The sequence below is a fragment of the Myxine glutinosa genome, chromosome 5 (genome assembly GCF_964187855.1).
Source record: "Myxine glutinosa chromosome 5, kmMyxGlut1.1, whole genome shotgun sequence".
Taxonomy (NCBI): Eukaryota; Metazoa; Chordata; class Myxini; order Myxiniformes; family Myxinidae; genus Myxine; species Myxine glutinosa.
In genome coordinates this window covers 14,042,652-14,063,694 of record NC_136265.1, presented here as the reverse complement: position 1 = coordinate 14,063,694, position 21,043 = coordinate 14,042,652, and the positions used below count along the sequence as shown (strand labels likewise).

The window sequence follows — 21,043 nt, the reverse complement described above, 5'->3', positions numbered from 1 at the left end:
TACCTTGTAACAGGGCCCCTGAAGGTAACCTGGATCTCCTAGTAGAGAGAGCAGTGCAGTTTGTGCACACCTTGTTTCCATGACGTATCACGTGCTGACGTCATCTGTTCATCGATTATGGAGTCCTGCTTGTAGATGTCATCATGGCCTCCATTTTGAAATGATCAAAACCTGATCACCGTGCCGACCTAATTGGCAATGGTGGTTCGTGTGCAGCCTGTGGCTGCTGGTTGCATCATTTTCTGGGGACGTGGCTGCTGCTGATGCAATGCCTCTCTATGACCAGTCCGCTGGTACTCATTTTGCCGACCTCGGAAGGATGACGGGCTGAGGCAACACATCTGGTATTAATGAAACGGACGGCAGGAGCTCGAACTCATGACCCTAAGATCTCAAGCCAGGCTAATTGGCAGGAGTCCGTGCCGTTAGGGATCCGGGAACATGGGATTACCTTAAACCCCTATAATGGTCTTGAATGACACAAATTAAGGTAACGAAGGTGTTGCGTCCGTTCCACCAGGAGCCACGGAACACGAGAGGCCTCGTGCTTGACCTGCATGTGTTCCGTTTGCAGAAATACATGGAATGCGAGGACGGCATGGAGCAGGAGAAAAAGGACCTGCAGATGAAGATCGAGGGTCTGGAGCTTCAGACACGGCAGCTCGAACTGAAAATGAAAAACTCTGTGGATCAAAGTTAGTTTCCTGTTATTTTACTTTGGATGTCGGTTCGAATCTCGTGAAAGAAGGAAGAAAACCTCTCGGTCGTACGTGAAACGAAAAACGGGGTTCAGCTTTTGGTTCACTTTGTCGGACTGTCCGTCTCCAAACGTTTGGTTTAAATTGAATGTTGTATTTTGAACAAGAATCGGAAAACAAACCTGTTGTTTATCAGCACTTATCAGGACATCATAATGGACACAAACACCAGGCATGAAGAACTAATGTAACGTGTGACGTATCAAATAAGGTGGTGTAAAAGACGCTGTGTCAAAAGCGGTGCACTTCCGAATTTTTTTTTCTTCAACCTTTAAAATTGTAATTTAATATCAATTGAACATTGTAGAACAGAAATCACCTTTTTATCACTTTTAAAAACCTTCCGTTTAGCAGTACTCAGCATTTTATATCATCTCGACCAATCAAATTTGCCGCTCATAGACCCCGCCCATGTCCTTGCCTGTCAGGACAGCGCGGGGTAAGGTCTTCTATGGATTCTGTCGTTTATATCTGCGACAAGATGGATTTTGGTCCATCTACTAACTCCAGGCACAAAGGGTGGGGATGTTATTCCCACCCACTACTTTCCGAAAGCATTAACCTCCCATCCCCTCACGTCCTCTCTTCCTTCTTTTTCTCAATTTAATCAACCCCCGCACGCATTACCATGCAGACGAGTCATATGTTGATAATATTAATAAGCATAAGAATGTTGACATAATATTTAAATATTCTGGGGAAAACATGAACTGACAGAGGCCTGTAGAGAGACGCACAAGACCACAGACACAAAGTCTGCTCCATAGACAAGACTCTAAACCCCATAAATACTTCCTAGAAATCCTTTTGAGCCATTGGAGCTCTTTTAGCCAAACTGGTTCCTTATTGGCCTATGACCCAATTGTGATCTTCAAGGCCAAACTGGTTCCTTATATGCTCGGGTTACCATATTTGAATTTACAAAAAGAGGACACATAGGACAAAAAAAAAAGAGATGGGGGGTGTATCTGTATCTGTAGCTACCAACTCATGTTGCATTGATGTGTTATACAGTGCCAATAGCGAGTCTACATCCCCTTTCAAAATGTTTACCTTTTGTTGCCTTATAGCCTGGAATTAAATTGCATTAAAGCAGACTTTTTCCACCTTTATTTATACAGCGTAACCACAACTTCCTCATGAAAAACAAATTCTACAAATTTCATAAAATTAAAAAAAAATACAAAATCAGAAAATCTTGGTTGGATAAGTGTCCACACCTGAGTTAATACTTGGTGGAAGCACCTATGACAGAAATTACAGCTGTGAGTCTGTTGGGATAGGTCTCTACCAACTTTGCACACCTTGATTGGGCAATATTTGCCCATTCTTCCGTACAAACCTGTTCAATCCCGGTGAAGTTGCGTGGGGAGCGTTGATGGACAGCAATCTTCAAGTCATGTCACAGATTTATGATTGGATTTGGTCGGGGCTGTGACTGGGCCATTCAAGGACATTTATCATTTTGTTTCTTAGCCACTCCAGTGTAGCTTTGGCTGTGTGCTTCGGGTCGTTGTCATGCTGAAAGGTGAACCTCCGGCCTAATTTCAGCTTTCTTGCAGAGGGCAGCAGGTTTTCATCTCGGACTTTTCTGTATTTTGCTCCATCCATTTTCCCTTCTATCATGACAAGTGCCCCAGTCCCTGCTGATGAGAAACATCCCCATAACATGATGCTGCCACCACCATGCTTCAGAGTAGGGATGGTGTTCTTTGAGTGATGTGCTGTGCTGGGTTTGCACCGAAAGTCTGATGTAATGTAAAAGTCTGATGTAATGTAAAAGTCTGATGTAATGTAAAAGTCTGATGTAATGTAAAAGTCTGATGTAATGTAAAAGTCTGATTTCATGTAAAAGTCTGATTTCATGTAAAAGTCTGATTTCATGTAAAAGTCTGATTTCATGTAAAAGTCTGATTTCATGTAAAAGTCTGATTTCATGTAAAAGCCTGATGTAATGTAAAAGTCTGATTTCATGTAAAAGTCTGATTTCATGTAAAAGTCTGATTTCATGTAAAAGCCTGATGTAATGTAAAAGTCTGATTTCATGTAAAAGTCTGATTTCATGTAAAAGTCTGATTTCATGTAAAAGTCTGATTTCATGTAAAAGTCTGATCTAATGTAAAAGTCTGATTTCATGTAAAAGTCTGATTTCATGTAAAAGTCTGATTTCATGTAAAAGTCTGATTTCATGTAAAAGTCTGATTTCATGTAAAAGTCTGATCTAATGTAAAAGTCTGATGTAATGTAAAAGTCTGATCTAATGTAAAAGTCTGATCTAATGTAGAAGTCTGATTTCATGTAAAAGTCTGATGTTGTAGCGGCTGCCGCTGAGTTTTCACAATCGCCTTGCACCTATCAAGGACGCGGAGCGATCACCATGCCGGGCTCGTCCAGGACGCCCGGGCAGGCCCGCGCTCAACTTGCCAGGCCTCGGTCGGGACGCCCGGGCATGCCCGGGCATGCCCGGGCAGGCTCGCCCTCAACTTGCCAGGCCGCAGCCAGGACGCTGGGCCACGCCCCCTGGCGCCGGGCCTGGGCAAACCCCCTGGCGGAATAGATATATATTGCTGAGAGATAAACGGTTTTTCAGAGTGCCTGAGTGTTTGATTTCAATAAAGCAACTCAGATGAATTCCAGCTTTTTGTCGCGTCCATTCTTCTGATCGACGTGGGAGCCCCAGCTCCTTCATTGGTGACCTATCGACATGGACACGGCAGTCGCCCTTAAACTGCCTACCTTCTGGGAGGCTCACGCGGCGGTTTGGTTCGCACAGGCGGAGTCCCTGTTCGCCCTGCGAAGCATAACGGCCGACGACACCCGCTTCCACCATGTGGTAGCTGCGCTCGGGTCGGTTACTGCGGCCCGCGCCCTGAGCCTCCTCGAAAGCCCGCCAGCCGCTGACAAATACGGCGCGATTAAGAAGCTGCTCCTCGATGCTTTCGCCCTCCCATCGGCGGAACGCGCACGGCGCCTGCTCGATCTGCCTGAGCTCGGCGACACGCGCCCTTCCGAGCGCATGGACTACATGCTTTCACTGCTCGGCGAGCACTCTCCGGCATTCCTGTTCCGGGAGCTGTTCTTCCGTCAGCGGCCTAACCCGGTACGCCTCGCCCTGGCAAGCACGACGATCACAGATCCCCGGGCCCTTGCCAGAGAAGCCGACAAGATCTCCGCCGCAGGACAGCGCATCGTAGCGGCGACATGGGACCCACCGCCGTCCGACGCAACACCCAGGGCGCCCGAGCACCCGGCACGGTCGACGGCCGAACTGCCGACGCCATTGGCGGCCGCTCTACCGAGCCGACCACCTCCGGCACGACGACCGAGGCCTCCACCTGACCAAGCGTGGTGTTACTATCATGCCAGGTTCGGACAGAAGGCCCGGACATGCCGACCCCCGTGCACCTTTGGCAGGCCGGGAAACGGCCGGGCCGGCGTTCATTACCAGCCATGAGCGCCGGCCACACGGGCAACTTACTGTTCATCACGGATACAGCGTCCGGACGGCGCTTCCTGTGCGACACCGGCGCCCAACTGAGCGTCATACCCGCCTCTGACCAGGACAGGCAATCCGCGGTTTGCGGCCCCTCCTTAGTTGCGGCCAACGGATCGACTATCCGCACCTTCGGCCCGCGCAACGTCACCCTCTGCTTCGGCGGCCAACGCTTTGCTTGGACGTTTGTAACCGCCAACGTGCCCGTGGCTCTGCTAGGCGCCGACTTCCTCTGCGCACACGGACTGCTGGTGGACGTCCAACGGCGTCGTTTAATCAACGCTGAAACCTTCAGCTCCCTGGTATGCACATTGAGCAGCTCCGCGCCGACCGAGCTGGCATGCACCGTCCCGGTGGCGAACGAGTTTGCTCGCCTGCTCACGGAGTTCCCGGCCCTCACGCGGCCGACGTTTTCGGCCGTCGCAGTACGGCATGGGATCGAGCACCACATACCAACCATGGGCCCGCCGGTCTACGCCAGGGCCCGCCGCCTCGACCCAGCCAAGCTCGCCGTAGCGAAGGCCGAATTCGACGCGTTGGAGCACCTCGGCATCGTGCGGCGCTCCGATAGCGCGTGGGCCTCGCCACTGCACATCGTGCCAAAGCCGGGGGGTGGATGGCGCCCGTGTGGCGACTACCGCCGTCTGAATGACGCTACCACCCCCGACAGATACCCGATCCCGCATATCCAAGACTTCTCCGCCCGTCTGGCGGGACGGGTCATTTTTTCAAAAATTGACCTCATACGGGGATATCACCAGGTACCTGTCAGGGCGGCCGACGTCCCTAAAACGGCAGTCATCACGCCGTTCGGCTTATTCGAATTCTTGCGGATGCCGTTTGGTCTCAAGAACGCGGCTCAGGCGTTCCAGCGCTTGATGGACGGCGTGCTGCGTGACCTGCCGTTCCTTTTCGTTTACCTGGACGACATCCTCGTCGCCAGCACGTCCCGGGCCGAGCACCTCCTCCACCTCCGAACACTGTTCGAGCGCCTCAGCGAGCACGGCCTCATCGTCAACCCGGCCAAATGCCACTTCGGCACGACGGCCGTTGATTTTTTGGGCCATCACATCACCAAGAACGGGGCCGTGCCGCTGCCAACCAAGGTCGAGGCCATCACCACGTTCCCGCGTCCCCGCACCATAAAGGCCCTGCAGGAATTCCTGGGAATGGTGAATTTTTATCACCGCTTCGTGCCCCGCGCTGCTCAGCTCATGCGGCCCCTCTACGAAGCCCTCCGGGGCAAGCCGGCCAAGCACGACATCGCCTGGTCCGCAGCAATGGACGCGGCCTTCCAAGGCTCAAAGCGGGCCCTCGCCGACGCAACACTGCTCGCTCACCCGGTGCTCAACGCTCCCATCGCCCTCACCACGGATGCCTCCGACTACGCGGTGGGCGCCGTACATGAGCAATGGGTGAACGGGGTTTGGCAGCCACTCGCTTTTTTCAGCCGGCAGCTCCGGCCGAACGAGCTCAAATACAGCACGTTTGACCGGGAGCTCCTCGGTCTACACCTGGCCGTCCGCCATTTCCGCCACCTCCTGGAGGGCCGTCCTTTCACGGCGTTCGTCGACCACAAGCCGTTGGTTTACGCCATGGCCAAGGTCACGGAGCCATGGTCGGCCCGCCAACAGCGCCACCTCTCCGCCGTGTCGGAGTTTACCACGGACATCCGGCACGTCGCCGGCAAAAACAACGCCGTGGCCGACTGTCTTTCCCGGGCCAGCGCGAACGCGGTCCACCTGGGCGTGGATTTTGCGCTTATGGCGGCGGACCAAACCACCGACACCACGGTGCAAGCCCTCCGGGCGGCGGACACGGGCCTCCGCCTGGCCGACATCCCCTGCGCGGACACTGTCCTGCTCTGCGACGTCTCCCAAGGCCAGCCTCGCCCCATCGTGCCCGTCGCCTGGCAACGCCGCATCTTCGCCTCCCTCCACGGCCTTTCCCACCCGGGCCGGAAAGCTTCCCAGAAGCTGGTGTCGGCGCGTTTCGTCTGGCACGGCCTTCGTCGGGACGTCCGCGATTGGACCAGCGCCTGCACGGCCTGCCAACGGGCCAAGGTCCACCGACACACCCAGGCCCCGCTGGCACCTTTCACCGTGCCCGAACGACGTTTCGACCACGTCAACGTGGATCTGGTGGGCCCCCTCCCCCCGTCACGGGGGTTCACACACCTGCTCACCATGGTGGACAGGACCACCAGGTGGCCGGAGGCCGTGCCCCTCGTCTCCACCACCACCGCCGACGTGGCGCAGGCTTTCATCGCCACCTGGGTCGCCCGCTTCGGCGCACCGGCGGACATCTCGTCAGACCGCGGTCCACAGTTCACCTCCGAGCTGTGGGGCGCGGTCGCCCGCAACCTGGGGGTCAAGCTCCACCGTACTACGGCCTACCACCCCCAAGCAAACGGGTTGTGCGAGCGATTCCACCGCTCCATGAAGGCCGCGCTCATGGCCGGCCTTCAAGACGTCGGGTGGGCCGACCGGCTGCCGTGGGTCCTTTTGGGCCTTCGCACGGCCCCCAAGGAAGACCTCCAGGCATCCACCGCCGAGCTTGTCTATGGCCAGGTGCTACGCGTCCCGGGCGAATTTGTGCCCGACGCTACCAGTCCCTGGTCCGCAGCTCACCAGCGCTCGGACCTCCAGGAGGCCGCCCGACGGTTTGCCCCCGTGCCAACATCCCGCCACGGTGACCCCCAGTCCTACGTCCCCCCAGCACTCCGCACAGCGGAGTATGTTTTTGTGCGTCACGACGCACATCGGTGGCCACTCCAGCCGCCGTACGACGGGCCCTTCCGGGTGCTGCGACGGGACGACAAGTCGTTCGTCATCGACATCGGCGGCAGGTCGGACCGGATTGCTGTGGACCGCCTCAAGCCGGCACACGTGGACGTCGACCACCCACCACGGGTGGCCCTTCCGCCGCGGCGAGGCCGCCCCCCGTCCACGGTGCCCCCCACTCGACCGCCCACCACCTCACCGGACCCCCTCCCACGACCCGCCAGGGGTCGCTTCGGCCGGGTCGTCAGGACCCCCCTCAAATTGACCCTGCCGGTGCAAGTCGATTCTGGGGGGACGTGTGTAGCGGCTGCCGCTGAGTTTTCACAATCGCCTTGCACCTATCAAGGACGCGGAGCGATCACCATGCCGGGCTCGTCCAGGACGCCCGGGCAGGCCCGCGCTCAACTTGCCAGGCCTCGGTCGGGACGCCCGGGCATGCCCGGGCAGGCTCGCCCTCAACTTGCCAGGCCGCAGCCAGGACGCTGGGCCACGCCCCCTGGCGCCGGGCCTGGGCAAACCCCCTGGCGGAATAGATATATATTGCTGAGAGATAAACGGTTTTTCAGAGTGCCTGAGTGTTTGATTTCAATAAAGCAACTCAGATGAATTCCAGCTTTTTGTCGCGTCCATTCTTCTGATCGACGTGGGAGCCCCAGCTCCTTCAATGTAATGTAAAAGTCTGATTTCATGTAAAAGTCTGATGTAATGTAAAAGTCTGATTTCATGTAAAAGTCTGATCTAATGTAAAAGTCTGATCTAATGTAAAAGTCTGATTTCATGTAAAAGTCTGATCTAATGTAAAAGTCTGATTTAATTTAAAAGTCTGATCTAATGTAAAAGTCTGATCTAATGTAAAAGTCTGATCTAATGTAAAAGTCTGATCTAATGTAAAAGTCTAATTTCAGTAAAAGTCTGATTTCATGAAAAAGTCTGATTTCATGAAAAAGTCTGATTTAATTTAAAAGTCTGATCTTATGTAAAAGTCTGATCTTATGTAAAAGTCTGATTTTATGTAAAAGTCTGATTTTTATGTAAAAGTCTGATCTAATGTAATTTAATTCCAGACTATAAGGTAACAAAAGGTGAAAATTCTGAAAGGGGGTGTAGACTTTCTATGGGCACTGTATACTACATGTCTATATATTGAGTATCGATAAATAAGAACAAGTGTTATGGCCTCAAAAATCAGTTATAATTTTTACAATTTCCATGTATGCAGTGAGTATCCCAAATCTCAAATTTTTACATGCAGCGAGCCCTCTCACAATTCTTTCAATTTCGCTGATGACGATGATGAGCTGTCTACTCGAACTGCTTTCTCGAACTCGAACTGTTTTCTTGTGCTTGTCAGAGTCCACATGAGATTGTAAATCAATAGCCCCATTATTTGCCACAGAGACATATGTACCAACTCTACATACTAAGCACTCGGTTTCCTATTCTTCTCGACCACTTTGAAAACATGGGAATTTTGTCTTTAGTTCTGCATCAAATTTACACTAAAGAAGGAAATCAAAAGAAAAACAAACAAATGTATGCGGTATGATGGTACGGACTCAGAAAAGACACTTGAGTGAGCACGCCAATGGACTCTGTCACTACGAGGTTGGACAGGAAGTGGACACGAGTATCAATGTTCGATCGAACACGTCCATTACGCTACTACAGAGTAATTCAGACTTGTACCAAGCTGTCCTGGTACAAATATCACATAACCGCATTTTATCACGTAAAACATGTACAAAATGGTTTAACCATTTAAATAAGGTAAAAATTATCCCAAATCTTAAAATTCAATCAAAAAAAATCACCCGGACATTTTTGAGATATTTTTTAAAACCCGGCCGGACGGAGATTTAAGCACCGAAAAGGAGGACATGTCTGGGGAAAACCGTTGTATGATAGTCCTATTGTAGGCCTATGACCCAATTGTGATCTTCAAGGCCAAACTGGTCCCTTATAGGCCTTGGAGACACGTTTACTGTATGACTTGATGAAATGCAAGACGAATCTATGATGTGATCAGACCCATTTTTGTGAATTTATTGAATTGTTTAACGATGTTTGCCCTCAAATTTTGGTTTCAGACAAATGCTCATATTCTATAAGTACCGTACTCTTTGTAGCATACTACTTCATAAAGGAACATGTGTATCTGGGTCATTATAGCTGGGTCGGGATTCGAACCCAGACTTGAGGGCTTAGAGGCGAGTGTGCATAAAGCTCGGGTCTATGAATTCTGTATCTCAAATGTAAACATTTTCCCTTCCCCAACCCCCTCAACCCCCCTCTCTACCACATCAAACGTCTGGTTCATCGTCCCTGTATTGGCTTTAACCACTCGAGTAAGTTAGTGTCGGGTTATCTGAGCTTTAATGGTGTATGCACATGCTGATTTGGTGTCATGTGACCATTTATTTCTACTTGACGCTTGATTTGCAGTCATGCGTTTGGAGGAGAGGGAGGCAGACATGAAACGCGAGTACAATTTGCTTCATCAAAGGCATACGGAGGTGAGGGGAATCGGTTTTGTAGCTTGGCATCTTTACTTTTGGAATTTGGTTTGGACTCCTCTGTGCGGCTGGCCTGATTTTCCGTGCATTTCAGATGATTCAGTCGTACATGGAGTACATGGAGAGGAGCAAGTTGCAGCAGCACAATGGGACAGGGCCTATGGAAAGCACCCCCACTTCTCGCAAGCGGTGAGCATGTCCCACTGTCTATCATACCTACCTAACCTATCGGTACAATGCATACGTGCATGCAGGCCAGCCTTGCGTTTTGCCCATTGGGTTTGATGGCATTGTTTAAGATTCGGGAGGTGTACAAAGGTGGGTTGTGTGGTTACAATTTGTCAGATTGCATGGTTAACTAGAACAGTGATGGAGCGTATACCTCTACTAGTACTAGGCTGAACAGTTTGCGTTTTCTACCCCTCTGATAGGCCGGATCTGCATCCGGACCTCTGCCTAACTGAACAGTTTACGTTTGTATCTCACTGATAGGCTGAATTTGCATCTGGTCAAAATCGAATTGGCTTGTTCTTGTCACCTCAGCAAACCATCCACCAAGTGTTCTCAAACCGCGCACAATGTTTTGAAATATCATGCTCCATAGCAACATTTCTACGTCTTCTTCAGCTAGGTCGGCTGTGAGCTGTACACCTACCACCTATATGAGAGCACTGATGCTGATCACTGGCCTAGCCCGCACCTCACCGCAAATATAATGTTAAATATATAATGTCAAATTACAATTACAATAATTACAATTAAAATTAATATATAATATAAATATATAATGACATATATAATGTCAAATGTTAAATCGTGATTGTATTTCAATATCACCCACCACCTGCTGCTCTGCACATGCGTGGGGGACTTCCTATTTATTTTACAGGGTGTATTTATGCTGGTGATTTTAATTGCCATAATACCGAGTGGGAATATGTGATTAATGACTCTAATGGCACCCATCTCTCTGGGCATCTGCTAATGACCTTGCTCTGCTATATGACCCAAAATTACCTGCCAGCTTCCATTCTGGATGATGGAATACGGACACCAACCCTGACATTTCTTTCTGGCCGAAACATTTTGATAGTTTACCAACTTGGCGAGTTCTGAACCAGTTTCCGTGTTCTCAACATCAACCATGTCTCTTTTTTTAAATTTTTTATTGTATACATAATCGAGGCTCCTGAAAGAGCTAACATTTATCACACAAACAAATCAAACAGACAAACAAACAAAGTATATAAAAAGGGGAGCGGTGGGCATTGTGCTGCCTCAGCTTGTTGCACCTACCAGCCTATTCCGAGACACCCAGCCTATTCCGAGACGGAACTTTAGAAAAGCTAATTAGAAGTTGTTTAGCCTGTTATGCAAAAATGTTATCAATATAATTCCTGATCCAACGTCACCTCATGTAAACTATTCGTACAAATGTTTTAGTGGTGCCCTCAAAAATACTGCAAAGAAAGTCATTCCACGTGACTGCAGGAAGTGCTACATACTGGGCTGGGATGAGGAGTGCACGCGGCTCCATGATTACTTCATCAACAGACGATTCTGATTCCTTGGCAGCTTCTGATGTTTTGATGAACCACCTTAACTGGAAACGTCAACAAAAGTGGTTAGAGATTGCTGAGAACATTGATTTTGTACGCTCTTCTCGGAAAGATCCCATACTGTGATCCGCCTCACCGGTCGAGCAGCGACTAATATACATTTCCAGGTTGAAGTAAACAAAATTGCCGAGCAGCTTGTGAACCACGGCAATTACTCTGTCTCTCATAAGAAGGCCCAAAGTATGCTCTAGCAGCCTTTTCGTGAGAAATTGCATGAATCATCTGTTGATGGCCATCTGACTCAAGAGTGTTGCTATTGATCAACTTAAAACTCAATAAAGCACCCGACCCTGATGGTGTGCACAACGAGTTTTACCGACACTGTGGTCCTTCGATGCTCACTTGGCTTTGCAAATTCTTCTCGTTCTGCATGACAACAAATCACATTCCGAAAACCTGGCATAGGGTCACTGTTATTGCTATCTCGAAATCAGATAAGCCGCTGGATGACTCACAGTCGTACAGACCTACAGTACCTTCAGAAAGTATTCACACCCCTTGACTTTTTCACATTTTGTTGTGACAGCCTGAATTTAAAATGGATTAAATTGAGATTTTTTTGTCATTGATCTACACAAAATACCCCATAATGTCAAAATGAAAACGTGCTTTTAGAAATCTTTACAAATTTATTGAAAATGAAATACAGAAATATCAAATTTACACAAGTAATCAACCACCTGAGTCAATACTTCACAGAAGAAAGCCTTTGGCAGCGTTTACAGCTTCGAGTCTTATTGGGTATGTCTGTATCAGCTTTGTACATTTGGATTTAGGGAGTTTCTCCTGTTCTTCCTTGCAGATTTGCTCAAGCTCTATCAAGTTGGATGGGGAGCATCGGTGAACAGCAATCTTCAAGTCTTTCTGCAGATTCTCAATGGGATTCACGTCTGGACTTTGGCTGGGCCACTCAACGACTTTCCCGTTCTTGTTCTGAAGCCATTTCAGTGTTGCTTTGGCTGTGTGCCTGGGGGTCATTGTCCTGTTGGAACGTAAATCTTTGCTGCAGAGAAGGTCTTTTTCTCTCTGAAGCAGGTTCTCCTCAAGGATTTGCCTGTATTTGGCTCCATTCATTGTCCCCTCTATCCTGAAAAGTCTCCCACTCCCTGCCGCGGAAAAGCATCCCCATAGTGTGATGCTGCCACCACCATGCTTCATGGTAGGGATGTTGTTAGATGTGTGATGAGCTGTCCTCGGTTTCCTCGAGATGTAGCACTTTGCATTCAGGCCGAAGATTTCAATTTTCATCTCATCAGACCACAGAATCTTTTGCCTTGTGCTCTCAAGTCCTTCACGTGCCTTTTTGCAAGCTCCAGTTGTGCTTTCAAGTGCCTTTTTCTCAGGAGCAGCTTCCTTCTGGCCACTCTTCCATAAAGCCTAGATTTGTGAAGTACTGCAGAGACTGTTGACTTTCCGGCAGGTTCTCCAATCTCAATCAAGGAACTCTGTAGTTCTGTCAGAGTGGTCATTGGGTTCTTGGTCACCTCCCTGACCAAGGTCCTTCTTGTCCGGTTGCTCATTTTGATTGGACGGTCAGCTCTAGGAAGAGTCTGGGTAGGTCCATGTATTTTCCATTCCCTAATGATGGAGCTCACTGTGGTCTTGGGAACTTGCAACACTCTAGAAATTGTTTTATACCCTTCTCGAGATCTATGCCTCCTCACAATTCAATTTCGGAGTTCTACGGACAGTTCTTTGGACTACATGGTAGAGTTTCTGCTCTGACATTCACTGTCCACTGTGGGACCTTGTATAGAAAGGTATGTTTCTTTCTAAATCATGTCCAATCAATTGAATTGGCCACAGGTGGACTTATCCAATCAAGTTGTGGAGACATCACAAGGATGATCAAAGGAAGCTGGATGCACCTGAGCTCAATTTGGAGTGTTATAGTAAAGGGGTTGAATATTTATTGATTCAAGATATTTCAGCTTTTCATTTTTAATTATTTTGTAAAAATTTCTAAGATAAATTCTACTTTAACATTATGGGGTGTTATGTGTAGATCGGTGACAAACAAGACCGATGGTCTAACAATGGCATAGCCGGGCTTGTTTGATACTTTAATTGAAGAAGATAGTATGACCTGGGTGGGGATACTTCAGGCATGGACAGCCGGTTCGTGAATGACTTGGGTAAAAAAACGGCGAATGGCGAACGATGAACCAATGAATTTCAGATTCCTGTGCCATCCCCTTTTTTTTTTTTTTTTTTTTGTATACAAGATCGAGGCTCGTGAAAGAGCTAACATTAATCACACAAAAAGACAAACCGACACACAAAACACAAAAAACAAGGGGAGCGGCAGACAAGATGGGGAGAGAGGGGGAAGGACACAAACACAACATTTGAGAGCAGGGACATCGGGAGGACTTGGGGGGAGGTGGGAGAGGAATAAAACATATGAACACTGCAAGGACTCTGGGGTGAATTACCGGGGGTAGAAAAGATCAAGGTTTTCGATGGGGGAAGATAAGAGATGGTGGTGAACAGCTGTTTTAAAGACCTGGAGGGAGGAGTGGGATTGAAGGGAGTGGGGGAGTTTGTTCCAGAGGCGGGAGAAAAGGGGAATGAAAGAGTGAAGGTGAGCAGAGAGCCTAGACTTTGGCAGTTTAACCATAAGAGGGTTGCAGGCAGATCTTGTGCGACCTGAAGGAATATTGGGGGGACAGAGCACAGAGAGAGCTGGGGGAGCAAGGCCGGAGAGGAGTCGGTAGAAGACAGAAAGACCACCAACCTGCCTGCGGTGAGTGAGTGAAAGGCCCTCGGAGTTGACTACATCGCAGGAGATTCCAATGATTCTGAAAGCTTTGGCCTCAACAGCGTGAAGCCGAGCAAGGTGTGAGGCAGGAGCACCAGCCCAGAGGGGGGAACAGTATTCCATTGAGCTGCGGATGAAAGCCTTGTATGTGGTGAGGAGCTCAGGTGTGCCAAGGAAGGACTTCGCACGACGGAGGATGCCCAGTCGGCGACTGGCTTTGGAGGCCAGCTTGGAAATGTGGTTTTCCCAAGAAAGATCATGGCAGATAGTGAGACCCAAAAGCTTGAGCGACAGAACTTCTTGGAGAGGATTGTTGAGAAAGTAGATGGGAGGGTTGTCCAGTCGGTCCTTTCGGAGAGACATTGTAAGAGTGTGAGATTTGTCAGGATTGAAAGACATGTTCCACTTGTTTGACCAGTCTGTGATTTTGTCCAGGTCTGCAGAGAGTGAGGACGCTGCAGACTGCCGATCTGAGGGATGAGGAATGGAGCGGCAGATAGTGGAGTCATCAGCAAAGAGATAGACAGGATTTTCCAGAGAGTCGGAGAGATCATTGATGAAGACCAGAAATAGCACAGCGCCCAGAACACTACCTTGGGGAACTCCAGCCAGAACAGGAAGGGAAGATGAGAGAAATCCATTCAGGGCCACACGTTGCCTACGACCAGAGAGGAAATCCGCAAGCCATGAGTGGAGATTTCCCTGAATACCATAGGAGGTGAGTTTGGTGAGCAGAGCTGGGTGCCAGACCGTATCGAAGGCACGTGATATGTCAAGTGAGACAGCTCTGATTTCCTGTTTGGCATTGAGGACCTCCATCCATTGTTGAGACAGCAGAAGCAACATGTCCAGAGTAGAATGACCTGGTCTGAATCCAAATTGATGATCAGAGATCAAGCCATTGGAGAAGAGGAAGGATTTGATATCTGAAGCAATGATGGATTCCATGACTTTGCTGATAATTGGGAGCAGGCTGATTGGTCTGTAGTTGCAAGGATCTGTTTTTGCACCTTTTTTGTGTAAAGCGGTAATGTTTGCTGATTTCCAAGATGCTGGCAGATGACCTTGAGCAAAAGAGAGGGTGAAAAGAACAGAGAGAGGGTGAGATAGAGCGGCAGAGCAGGATTTTAGGACCCAAGGGCTGATGCCATCTGGTCCAGTTGCAGAATCAGCGTCGAGGTTTGATAAAAACTTCTCCACCTTGTCAGGAGAGAAGGATACAGAGTCCAGGAGCAGTTGGGTTCGACTGGGAAAGGTGGGAACAGAGAGAGATGGGTTTGGGACACAAGATTTTGAGGCAAACACAGAGTTGAGGCATTCGGCTTTGTCACGTGCGGTGTCAACTGTGTAGCCATTTGAGGTAAGGGAGGGGATGGAGGGGGAACAAACACCAGAAACGGATTTGACCAGACGCCACCAGGATTTGGAGGAAGGAGACAGGTTTGAGAGTTCAATCTGGAGTGTGGAGAGATAGTGCTTCCTGGCACTCCTGAGGGTAGAAACACACTTGTTTCGAGCTTGGTGGAAGGAACTGAGATTGCCTTCAGTTGGATTTGCCTTCCAAGATGCAAAGGCAAGTTGTTTCAGGGCAACTGCCTCACCACAAGATTCAGTGTACCATGGACGGGAGGAAGGGTAAGACAACTGAAGACGAGATGGGATAAATCTGTGCATGAGAGAAAGCAGTTTGCTTTGGAAGAATTCCCAGGAAGAATTGATGTCAGAGGCATTAGAGATGGGAGACCAGTCCAGTTGATTGATGGCTGCTTGCAGACCGTGCCAGTCGGCCTGAGTGAAATGCCAGACTCGTCGACGCTGAGGAGGCTCTCTGAGAATGGCCAGAGAGATGTCCACTTTAACAAGCACATGATCAGAAGAACCGATTGGAGCAGAAGAAGAGCAGCAGACATTTGCAGGGAAGTTAGTCATAACCAAGTCCAGAAGAGAAGATACTCCATTGACTGAGATCCGGTTCGGGAAATTGACAGATTGTGTCAGTCCCAATGAGTCGCAGAAGTCCTTTGCTGAGGTGCCATGGCTGGTGAGAGATGAACCCACACCCAGCCAGCTGGCATGATGACAGTTGAAGTCGCCACATATGAGGAAGAGAGAGTTTGGATGAGTTGATAGAAGTTGGTCCATGTTGTCCGACAGAGAAATGTAAATGGAGTCATCACTGTTTGGAGGACGGTACAGAACACATATGAACAAAAGGTGGGAGCGGAGAGGAAGCCGTAGCCAGAGGTACTCCTGTGGGTGGGGTGGAGAGAGGGCAGTGCAGGGAGAGTGAGGAAGAGAGTTTTTGATAAAGATAGCCACCCCACCACCAGGACGAGGCTCAGGTCTATCCTACCGGAGGAGGGAGTAACCAGGAAGAGATATTAAGGAATCAGAGACATCTTGAAGGAGGAAAGTTTCTGTTAAGCAGATCAAGTCTGGATTTTCAGAAGCAACCTGAATGGAGAGATCAATCAGGTTTGAGCGAAGGCCCCGGATGTTTGAGATCCATACCATTAGTGAGGAGAGAGGGGGAGCATCGGGTGCAGGACAGGGGAGGGGAGGGGTAGGGTCAGATGAAGGGTGAGAGGGGGATGTAGGAAGAGCAGTTGATAGTGTGTCAGAGATTACAGAAGAGTTACAAGAAAGGGAAGGATGAGGAGGATGAAAGGTTTGATGGTGATGGAATGAGGCACAGTGAGAGTTTGTTTGAGGGGGGGGCAGAGGAAAGTCGAAGGTTGGGGGAGGTGGAGGTATGACATAGAAGGGAGACGAAGTGGGGAGGAGGCAGCTTTGAGAAGGAGGTGGGAGGAGGGAGAATTTGGGATGGATGGTTGGGGGGGAGATTTGAAGGGGAGGGGCAAGGGGGGAGTTTAGAAAGTGGATGATTAATGAAAGATGAACATATATAACAAATTGGGTTTGTTGTGATTTTCAAGTTAGCGATTCGTTTAAGAACGATGGAGGAGGGATGGAATAAATGAGAATTTAGAGCATGGAGTGATTTGGAATCAAAAGAGATTGAATATTTTTTTGAAATGGAATGAGTTGAAGAGGAAATTGAAAGGAGCCTTTTAAATAAGAAGAAAAACAGCGTGTTGTAATAAACCACTGAATAAAACACTGAAGGAGATAGTTGAAACATATTTAAACAGAACTGTGAAGAACAATCTTATATTGACAAAAATACCAATGGGGAGAGGAAGCCTAGAGCGACGACCACGAGTCACTTGAACAGGGCAAAAGGTGGAAGGCAAGGGGAAAATGGGGGCGGGGCGAGACAGCGCACGTGGGCAGAGGCAAAAGCACACGAGGAGAAAGGGAAATAAAAGTTTTTTTTTTGTTTGTTTTTTTGTTTGTTTTTGGGGGGGGGGGTGTGGGGGTTACAACGTTAGACAAATAGTAGATGTTTGGTGAAGCTTGGTGGAGAAGGGGAAATCAAAAAAGCTAGCAAAACAGCGAAGGAAGGAACAACCTTCGACGGGGGAAGCCTTCGGCTGCAAGGCCTTGCTCGTGACGCGGCAAACAAACGATTAATATATGAAAGATAAACACCGAGAAACTTCCAAGGGGGACACTATAAGTTCACACACCGAACGATAAATACAGTTTCGACAAAATACAATTGTGAACAGACTTAACTTTGAAAAACGTGGAGACCGTGTGGACCGTCGAAAACCCCTGCCACCGTCTCCAAGATCTCGCGAGATCTCGCGAGATCTTCAGTCGAACATCAGGCATAGACAGCAGGTTCGTGAAAGACTTGCACAAAAAAATGTACCCAGTCTGAATGTTGCTCTGTCCAGTCAATGACGAAACTGCAAATGGGGAATTTGCCTCTGATGGAAAAAGAAAAAGAAAAACCCTTACGTCATTTCTTCATTATGCTTTAAACTCATCTCTATATTTTCATTCCAAACAGCATCATTCATCATTCCAATCACAAATTGATATTATGGTATTAATATATCAAAATATAATGTTAAATCACGATTGTATTTTGATATCAACCAGCAAACCGTCATCTGTTCAATTCCGGATTCGGGAGCAAGGTCCATGTCGATCGCATTTCAAAATCATAATTGTATTGAGGAATTTTCTGAAACCTCCTACCTACCTTACGACACCTGTTGGGACCACAAAACGTTCCACAGAAGGTTATTATATTTCCTTTTAGTAAAATATACAACTGTGATGATTACTATACGCTGTCTTCCTGTCATGTGACTAGATCCTCAGCTCTGATTGGTGGACGTTTGTGGGGATATACGGACAACCAAACGCTCTTCTAGACGGCATTGCTCTACAGGCTATGCCGTAAAAATCTCAATTGAAACCATTTTAAATTCAGGCGGTAACACAACAAAATGTGAAAAAGGAAGAGTGTGAATACTTTTTGAAGGCATGGCATTTCACTGCTAAGTGCAACATTTAAACTCTTGGAAAGGCTTATCCTGTAATGAATCTACCATGCAGTTGATGAGAAATTCCCATATGAACAGGCTGGGTTTCGTAAGCTACTAAACTACGTTCGACTGCTGATCAAGTGGCGACACAGACCGCCGACCACACTATTAATGCTTCCCCTACAAATCCCCAAATACTTTACAATCACTTAGCAACATTGATCAACTTGTAAAATTTGTATGTATTTATTGTTTTTGGCCCTGTCAATGGTGAAGAATTACATTGAAATTATAGGATCCGGATCTTTACCAAAATCAAATCAATTAGTCCGTGTTATACACACAACCTGTCCAGCAGGTTTTGTCCGAATCCGACCATAGCGTTTTGAGATATGCTGCTCGCAGAGAAACATACAGACGGACAAACAAGAGTGAAAACATAAATGGAGGTAAAAAGCTATCTACCTTGATCCACCATAAATGTACCATGTAACTTGGCGAGTACGAGGTACCGTAGTTTTGATTTGAAACGTTGTTCTCAACATCCGAGGCTAAGCTACTATAATTCCGGGAATTGGGAAATGTATTTGTGTTTGCACGTTTTTCTGTGAAGTTTTACTTTGATGTGTGCTGTTTCATTGAAAAATGAGCAAGAAAAGAAAACTTGATGGAGAAACTCCGCATGTCATTTAACTTGTCATGTGACCTGTTTTTCGACGTACGAGAAGGGAGAACATTGGGCAGGCGAGTCAAGACGGCCGATCAGACGGCAGGGAGGCGCGGTGGGTTTTGTGTGCTTCGTTTGCTGAGGAATTGGCGTCCCACGTGCATGGCTCCGCCTCATGGCGATTTTTGATGTTGCAGTTGTTGTCCAGATGTCCGCAACGCATCCCTAAAGTTGTCCTTTAGCTTTTGAACGTTGGGAAATGGGTTTAGATCCAGGCTCGAATCACCTTCTGGAATGTTTTGTTTTAAAGCTCATTACGGCCAGAATGTCTATTTTGAAAAGTCACGAAATTGTGGCATCTGGACGTGTGTTGGGTTTTCTTTTTCACAGCAATCTACCTTAATCGCATTGCAAGCCAACACTTTGATCTAAGATACAAGACCTAACCGAGTGGAGATCAAATCTACGTTGCCTTAACAACTGATGCTTTGAAAGTTCTACCCTGCTTCGATTCCATTTGTGAGCAGTGGCCGATCTGTTCGTGTCTCCTTGCCAGCGTCTGGCGTATCATGTCCTTTCGCTGTCTTATTCCGTCTCCGCGATCCATTTTTTTTTTTCACCACGGGTTTCGCAAGCCTTGAGATTGTGGGCTATTGCTTGTCCACTGTTTTCTAGAAAACAGTCCCTTTGGTTGTAGACCTGAAATTGAGGTTGTCAGAACTGTCTTCAATTAATTTTTACTTGTCATTCTTGAATTAGAACTGAAATCGGATTTTATTTCCTGAAATATTTATTCATCAGAGGCGTCTTCATTTTTGCAGTCCCACCACCGTGCATTGGCTGATCTTCGATGCCTGTTTTTGTTGGCCTGACAGTAAGGAGAGACCTACCTCTTTGGGCCTTTTCCCTTTTGGAGCTGACATTGGGAAAACGGGATCCGGCGGCTGTATCGCAGACGGCACTGTGGAGGCTGAGACTCCTGGGAGCGAAACGTGGTCTCAGTCGGTTGTACCCAATCCGGTCGTGAATGGCCATGCTGGGAACTGCATCAAGGTATGGGTCTGGGTGGTCAACTGGCTTAGGAATTGAGTTTCTCTATCTGTGGCTTCCTTTTGACAAAAGGTGTGAAAGGTGGAATTCTTGGATGTGGGATCAATCCTTTGGCAAAGTATGACTTGATTATACAAACGCTGTGATGCTGCATTGTGTAGTATGTGTAATCAAATTTCCAGACTCGTCAGTCTGCAAGGAAGTGGATCATATCGTATATTTCACAAGAACGGGCATTGGGTACTACCATGAGGACACCGAAAATGCTAATAAATGAAATAAGTGGGATGTGGACAGAGCACATGCATGATGGTCCCTAACATCCTCTTTCCCTTTTCTTGTGTTAAAAAACCCCATTAAAACCTTTAATTCCTGCCTTTCCAAAGGACGAGCTTTCCCAATCGAGCCAGTCATCCCTCCTGACCACTCCAAGCATGGGCGATGTGAAGTCGCTCACGCCATCATCTTCCTTCCCGTCTGACATACTCTCGCCCGTTGCCGGTGGAGCACACATATTGGAAAACGGTGTGGCAATTTTGGTGGAAAATGGTGACGACCACAACGCCGTGTTAGACATGGCCAATGGTGCCTGCAATGTGTCCAGCGGTGAGAACGTTGTTTCCAAAACTCAGTCGGCCCTAGTCGTAGATGAGTACGCAGGTGGACTTTGATTGAAGCCTTAATTTCCAGGTTAATGTCATCCACATTTTGCTCAAGTAACCTCGAGGATAACTAATTTGGAGGATTTCTGGTTGTACTTCATGGTCATTGGGGTTGATATGTGGGGAAATCGGGGTTTGTTGCCAGGAATGGATAGCAGTGACGAGTGGTCAGAGATCCAAGACATCATTGATGCTACACCAGAACTGGACCTCGGCACCGAGAACAAAATGGAGAATTACGACAACAGGTGAGCTTGTCGCGTTGTCCCGTCCACGGCGGTTGCGAATGTGTACTTGCACCACCCAGCCAAATGTCCCTCTTTACTCTCTTCAT

The 21,043-nt window shown here is 48.2% G+C and overlaps 1 protein-coding gene across 16 annotated transcripts in view; it reads left to right on the top strand.

Moving 5' to 3' along the window:
* Positions 1 to 21,043, top strand: part of MAPK8IP3 (mitogen-activated protein kinase 8 interacting protein 3) — a 47,269-nt gene that overhangs the window by 2,992 nt on the left and 23,234 nt on the right. For 11 of the 16 annotated variants that reach the window (XM_078777613.1, XM_078777606.1, XM_078777614.1 and 8 more), the window contains exons 2-8: positions 575 to 695; positions 9,477 to 9,547; positions 9,642 to 9,736; positions 19,059 to 19,112; positions 19,873 to 20,050; positions 20,434 to 20,653; positions 20,855 to 20,957. In XM_078777613.1, coding sequence (XP_078633739.1) covers positions 575 to 695; positions 9,477 to 9,547; positions 9,642 to 9,736; positions 19,059 to 19,112; positions 19,873 to 20,050; positions 20,434 to 20,653; positions 20,855 to 20,957 — 842 coding nt within the window. The remainder of the gene's footprint in view (positions 1 to 574; positions 696 to 9,476; positions 9,548 to 9,641; positions 9,737 to 19,058; positions 19,113 to 19,872; positions 20,051 to 20,433; positions 20,654 to 20,854; positions 20,958 to 21,043) is intronic. The other 5 variants (XM_078777616.1, XM_078777617.1, XM_078777619.1 and 2 more) reach the window with 1 other exon arrangement.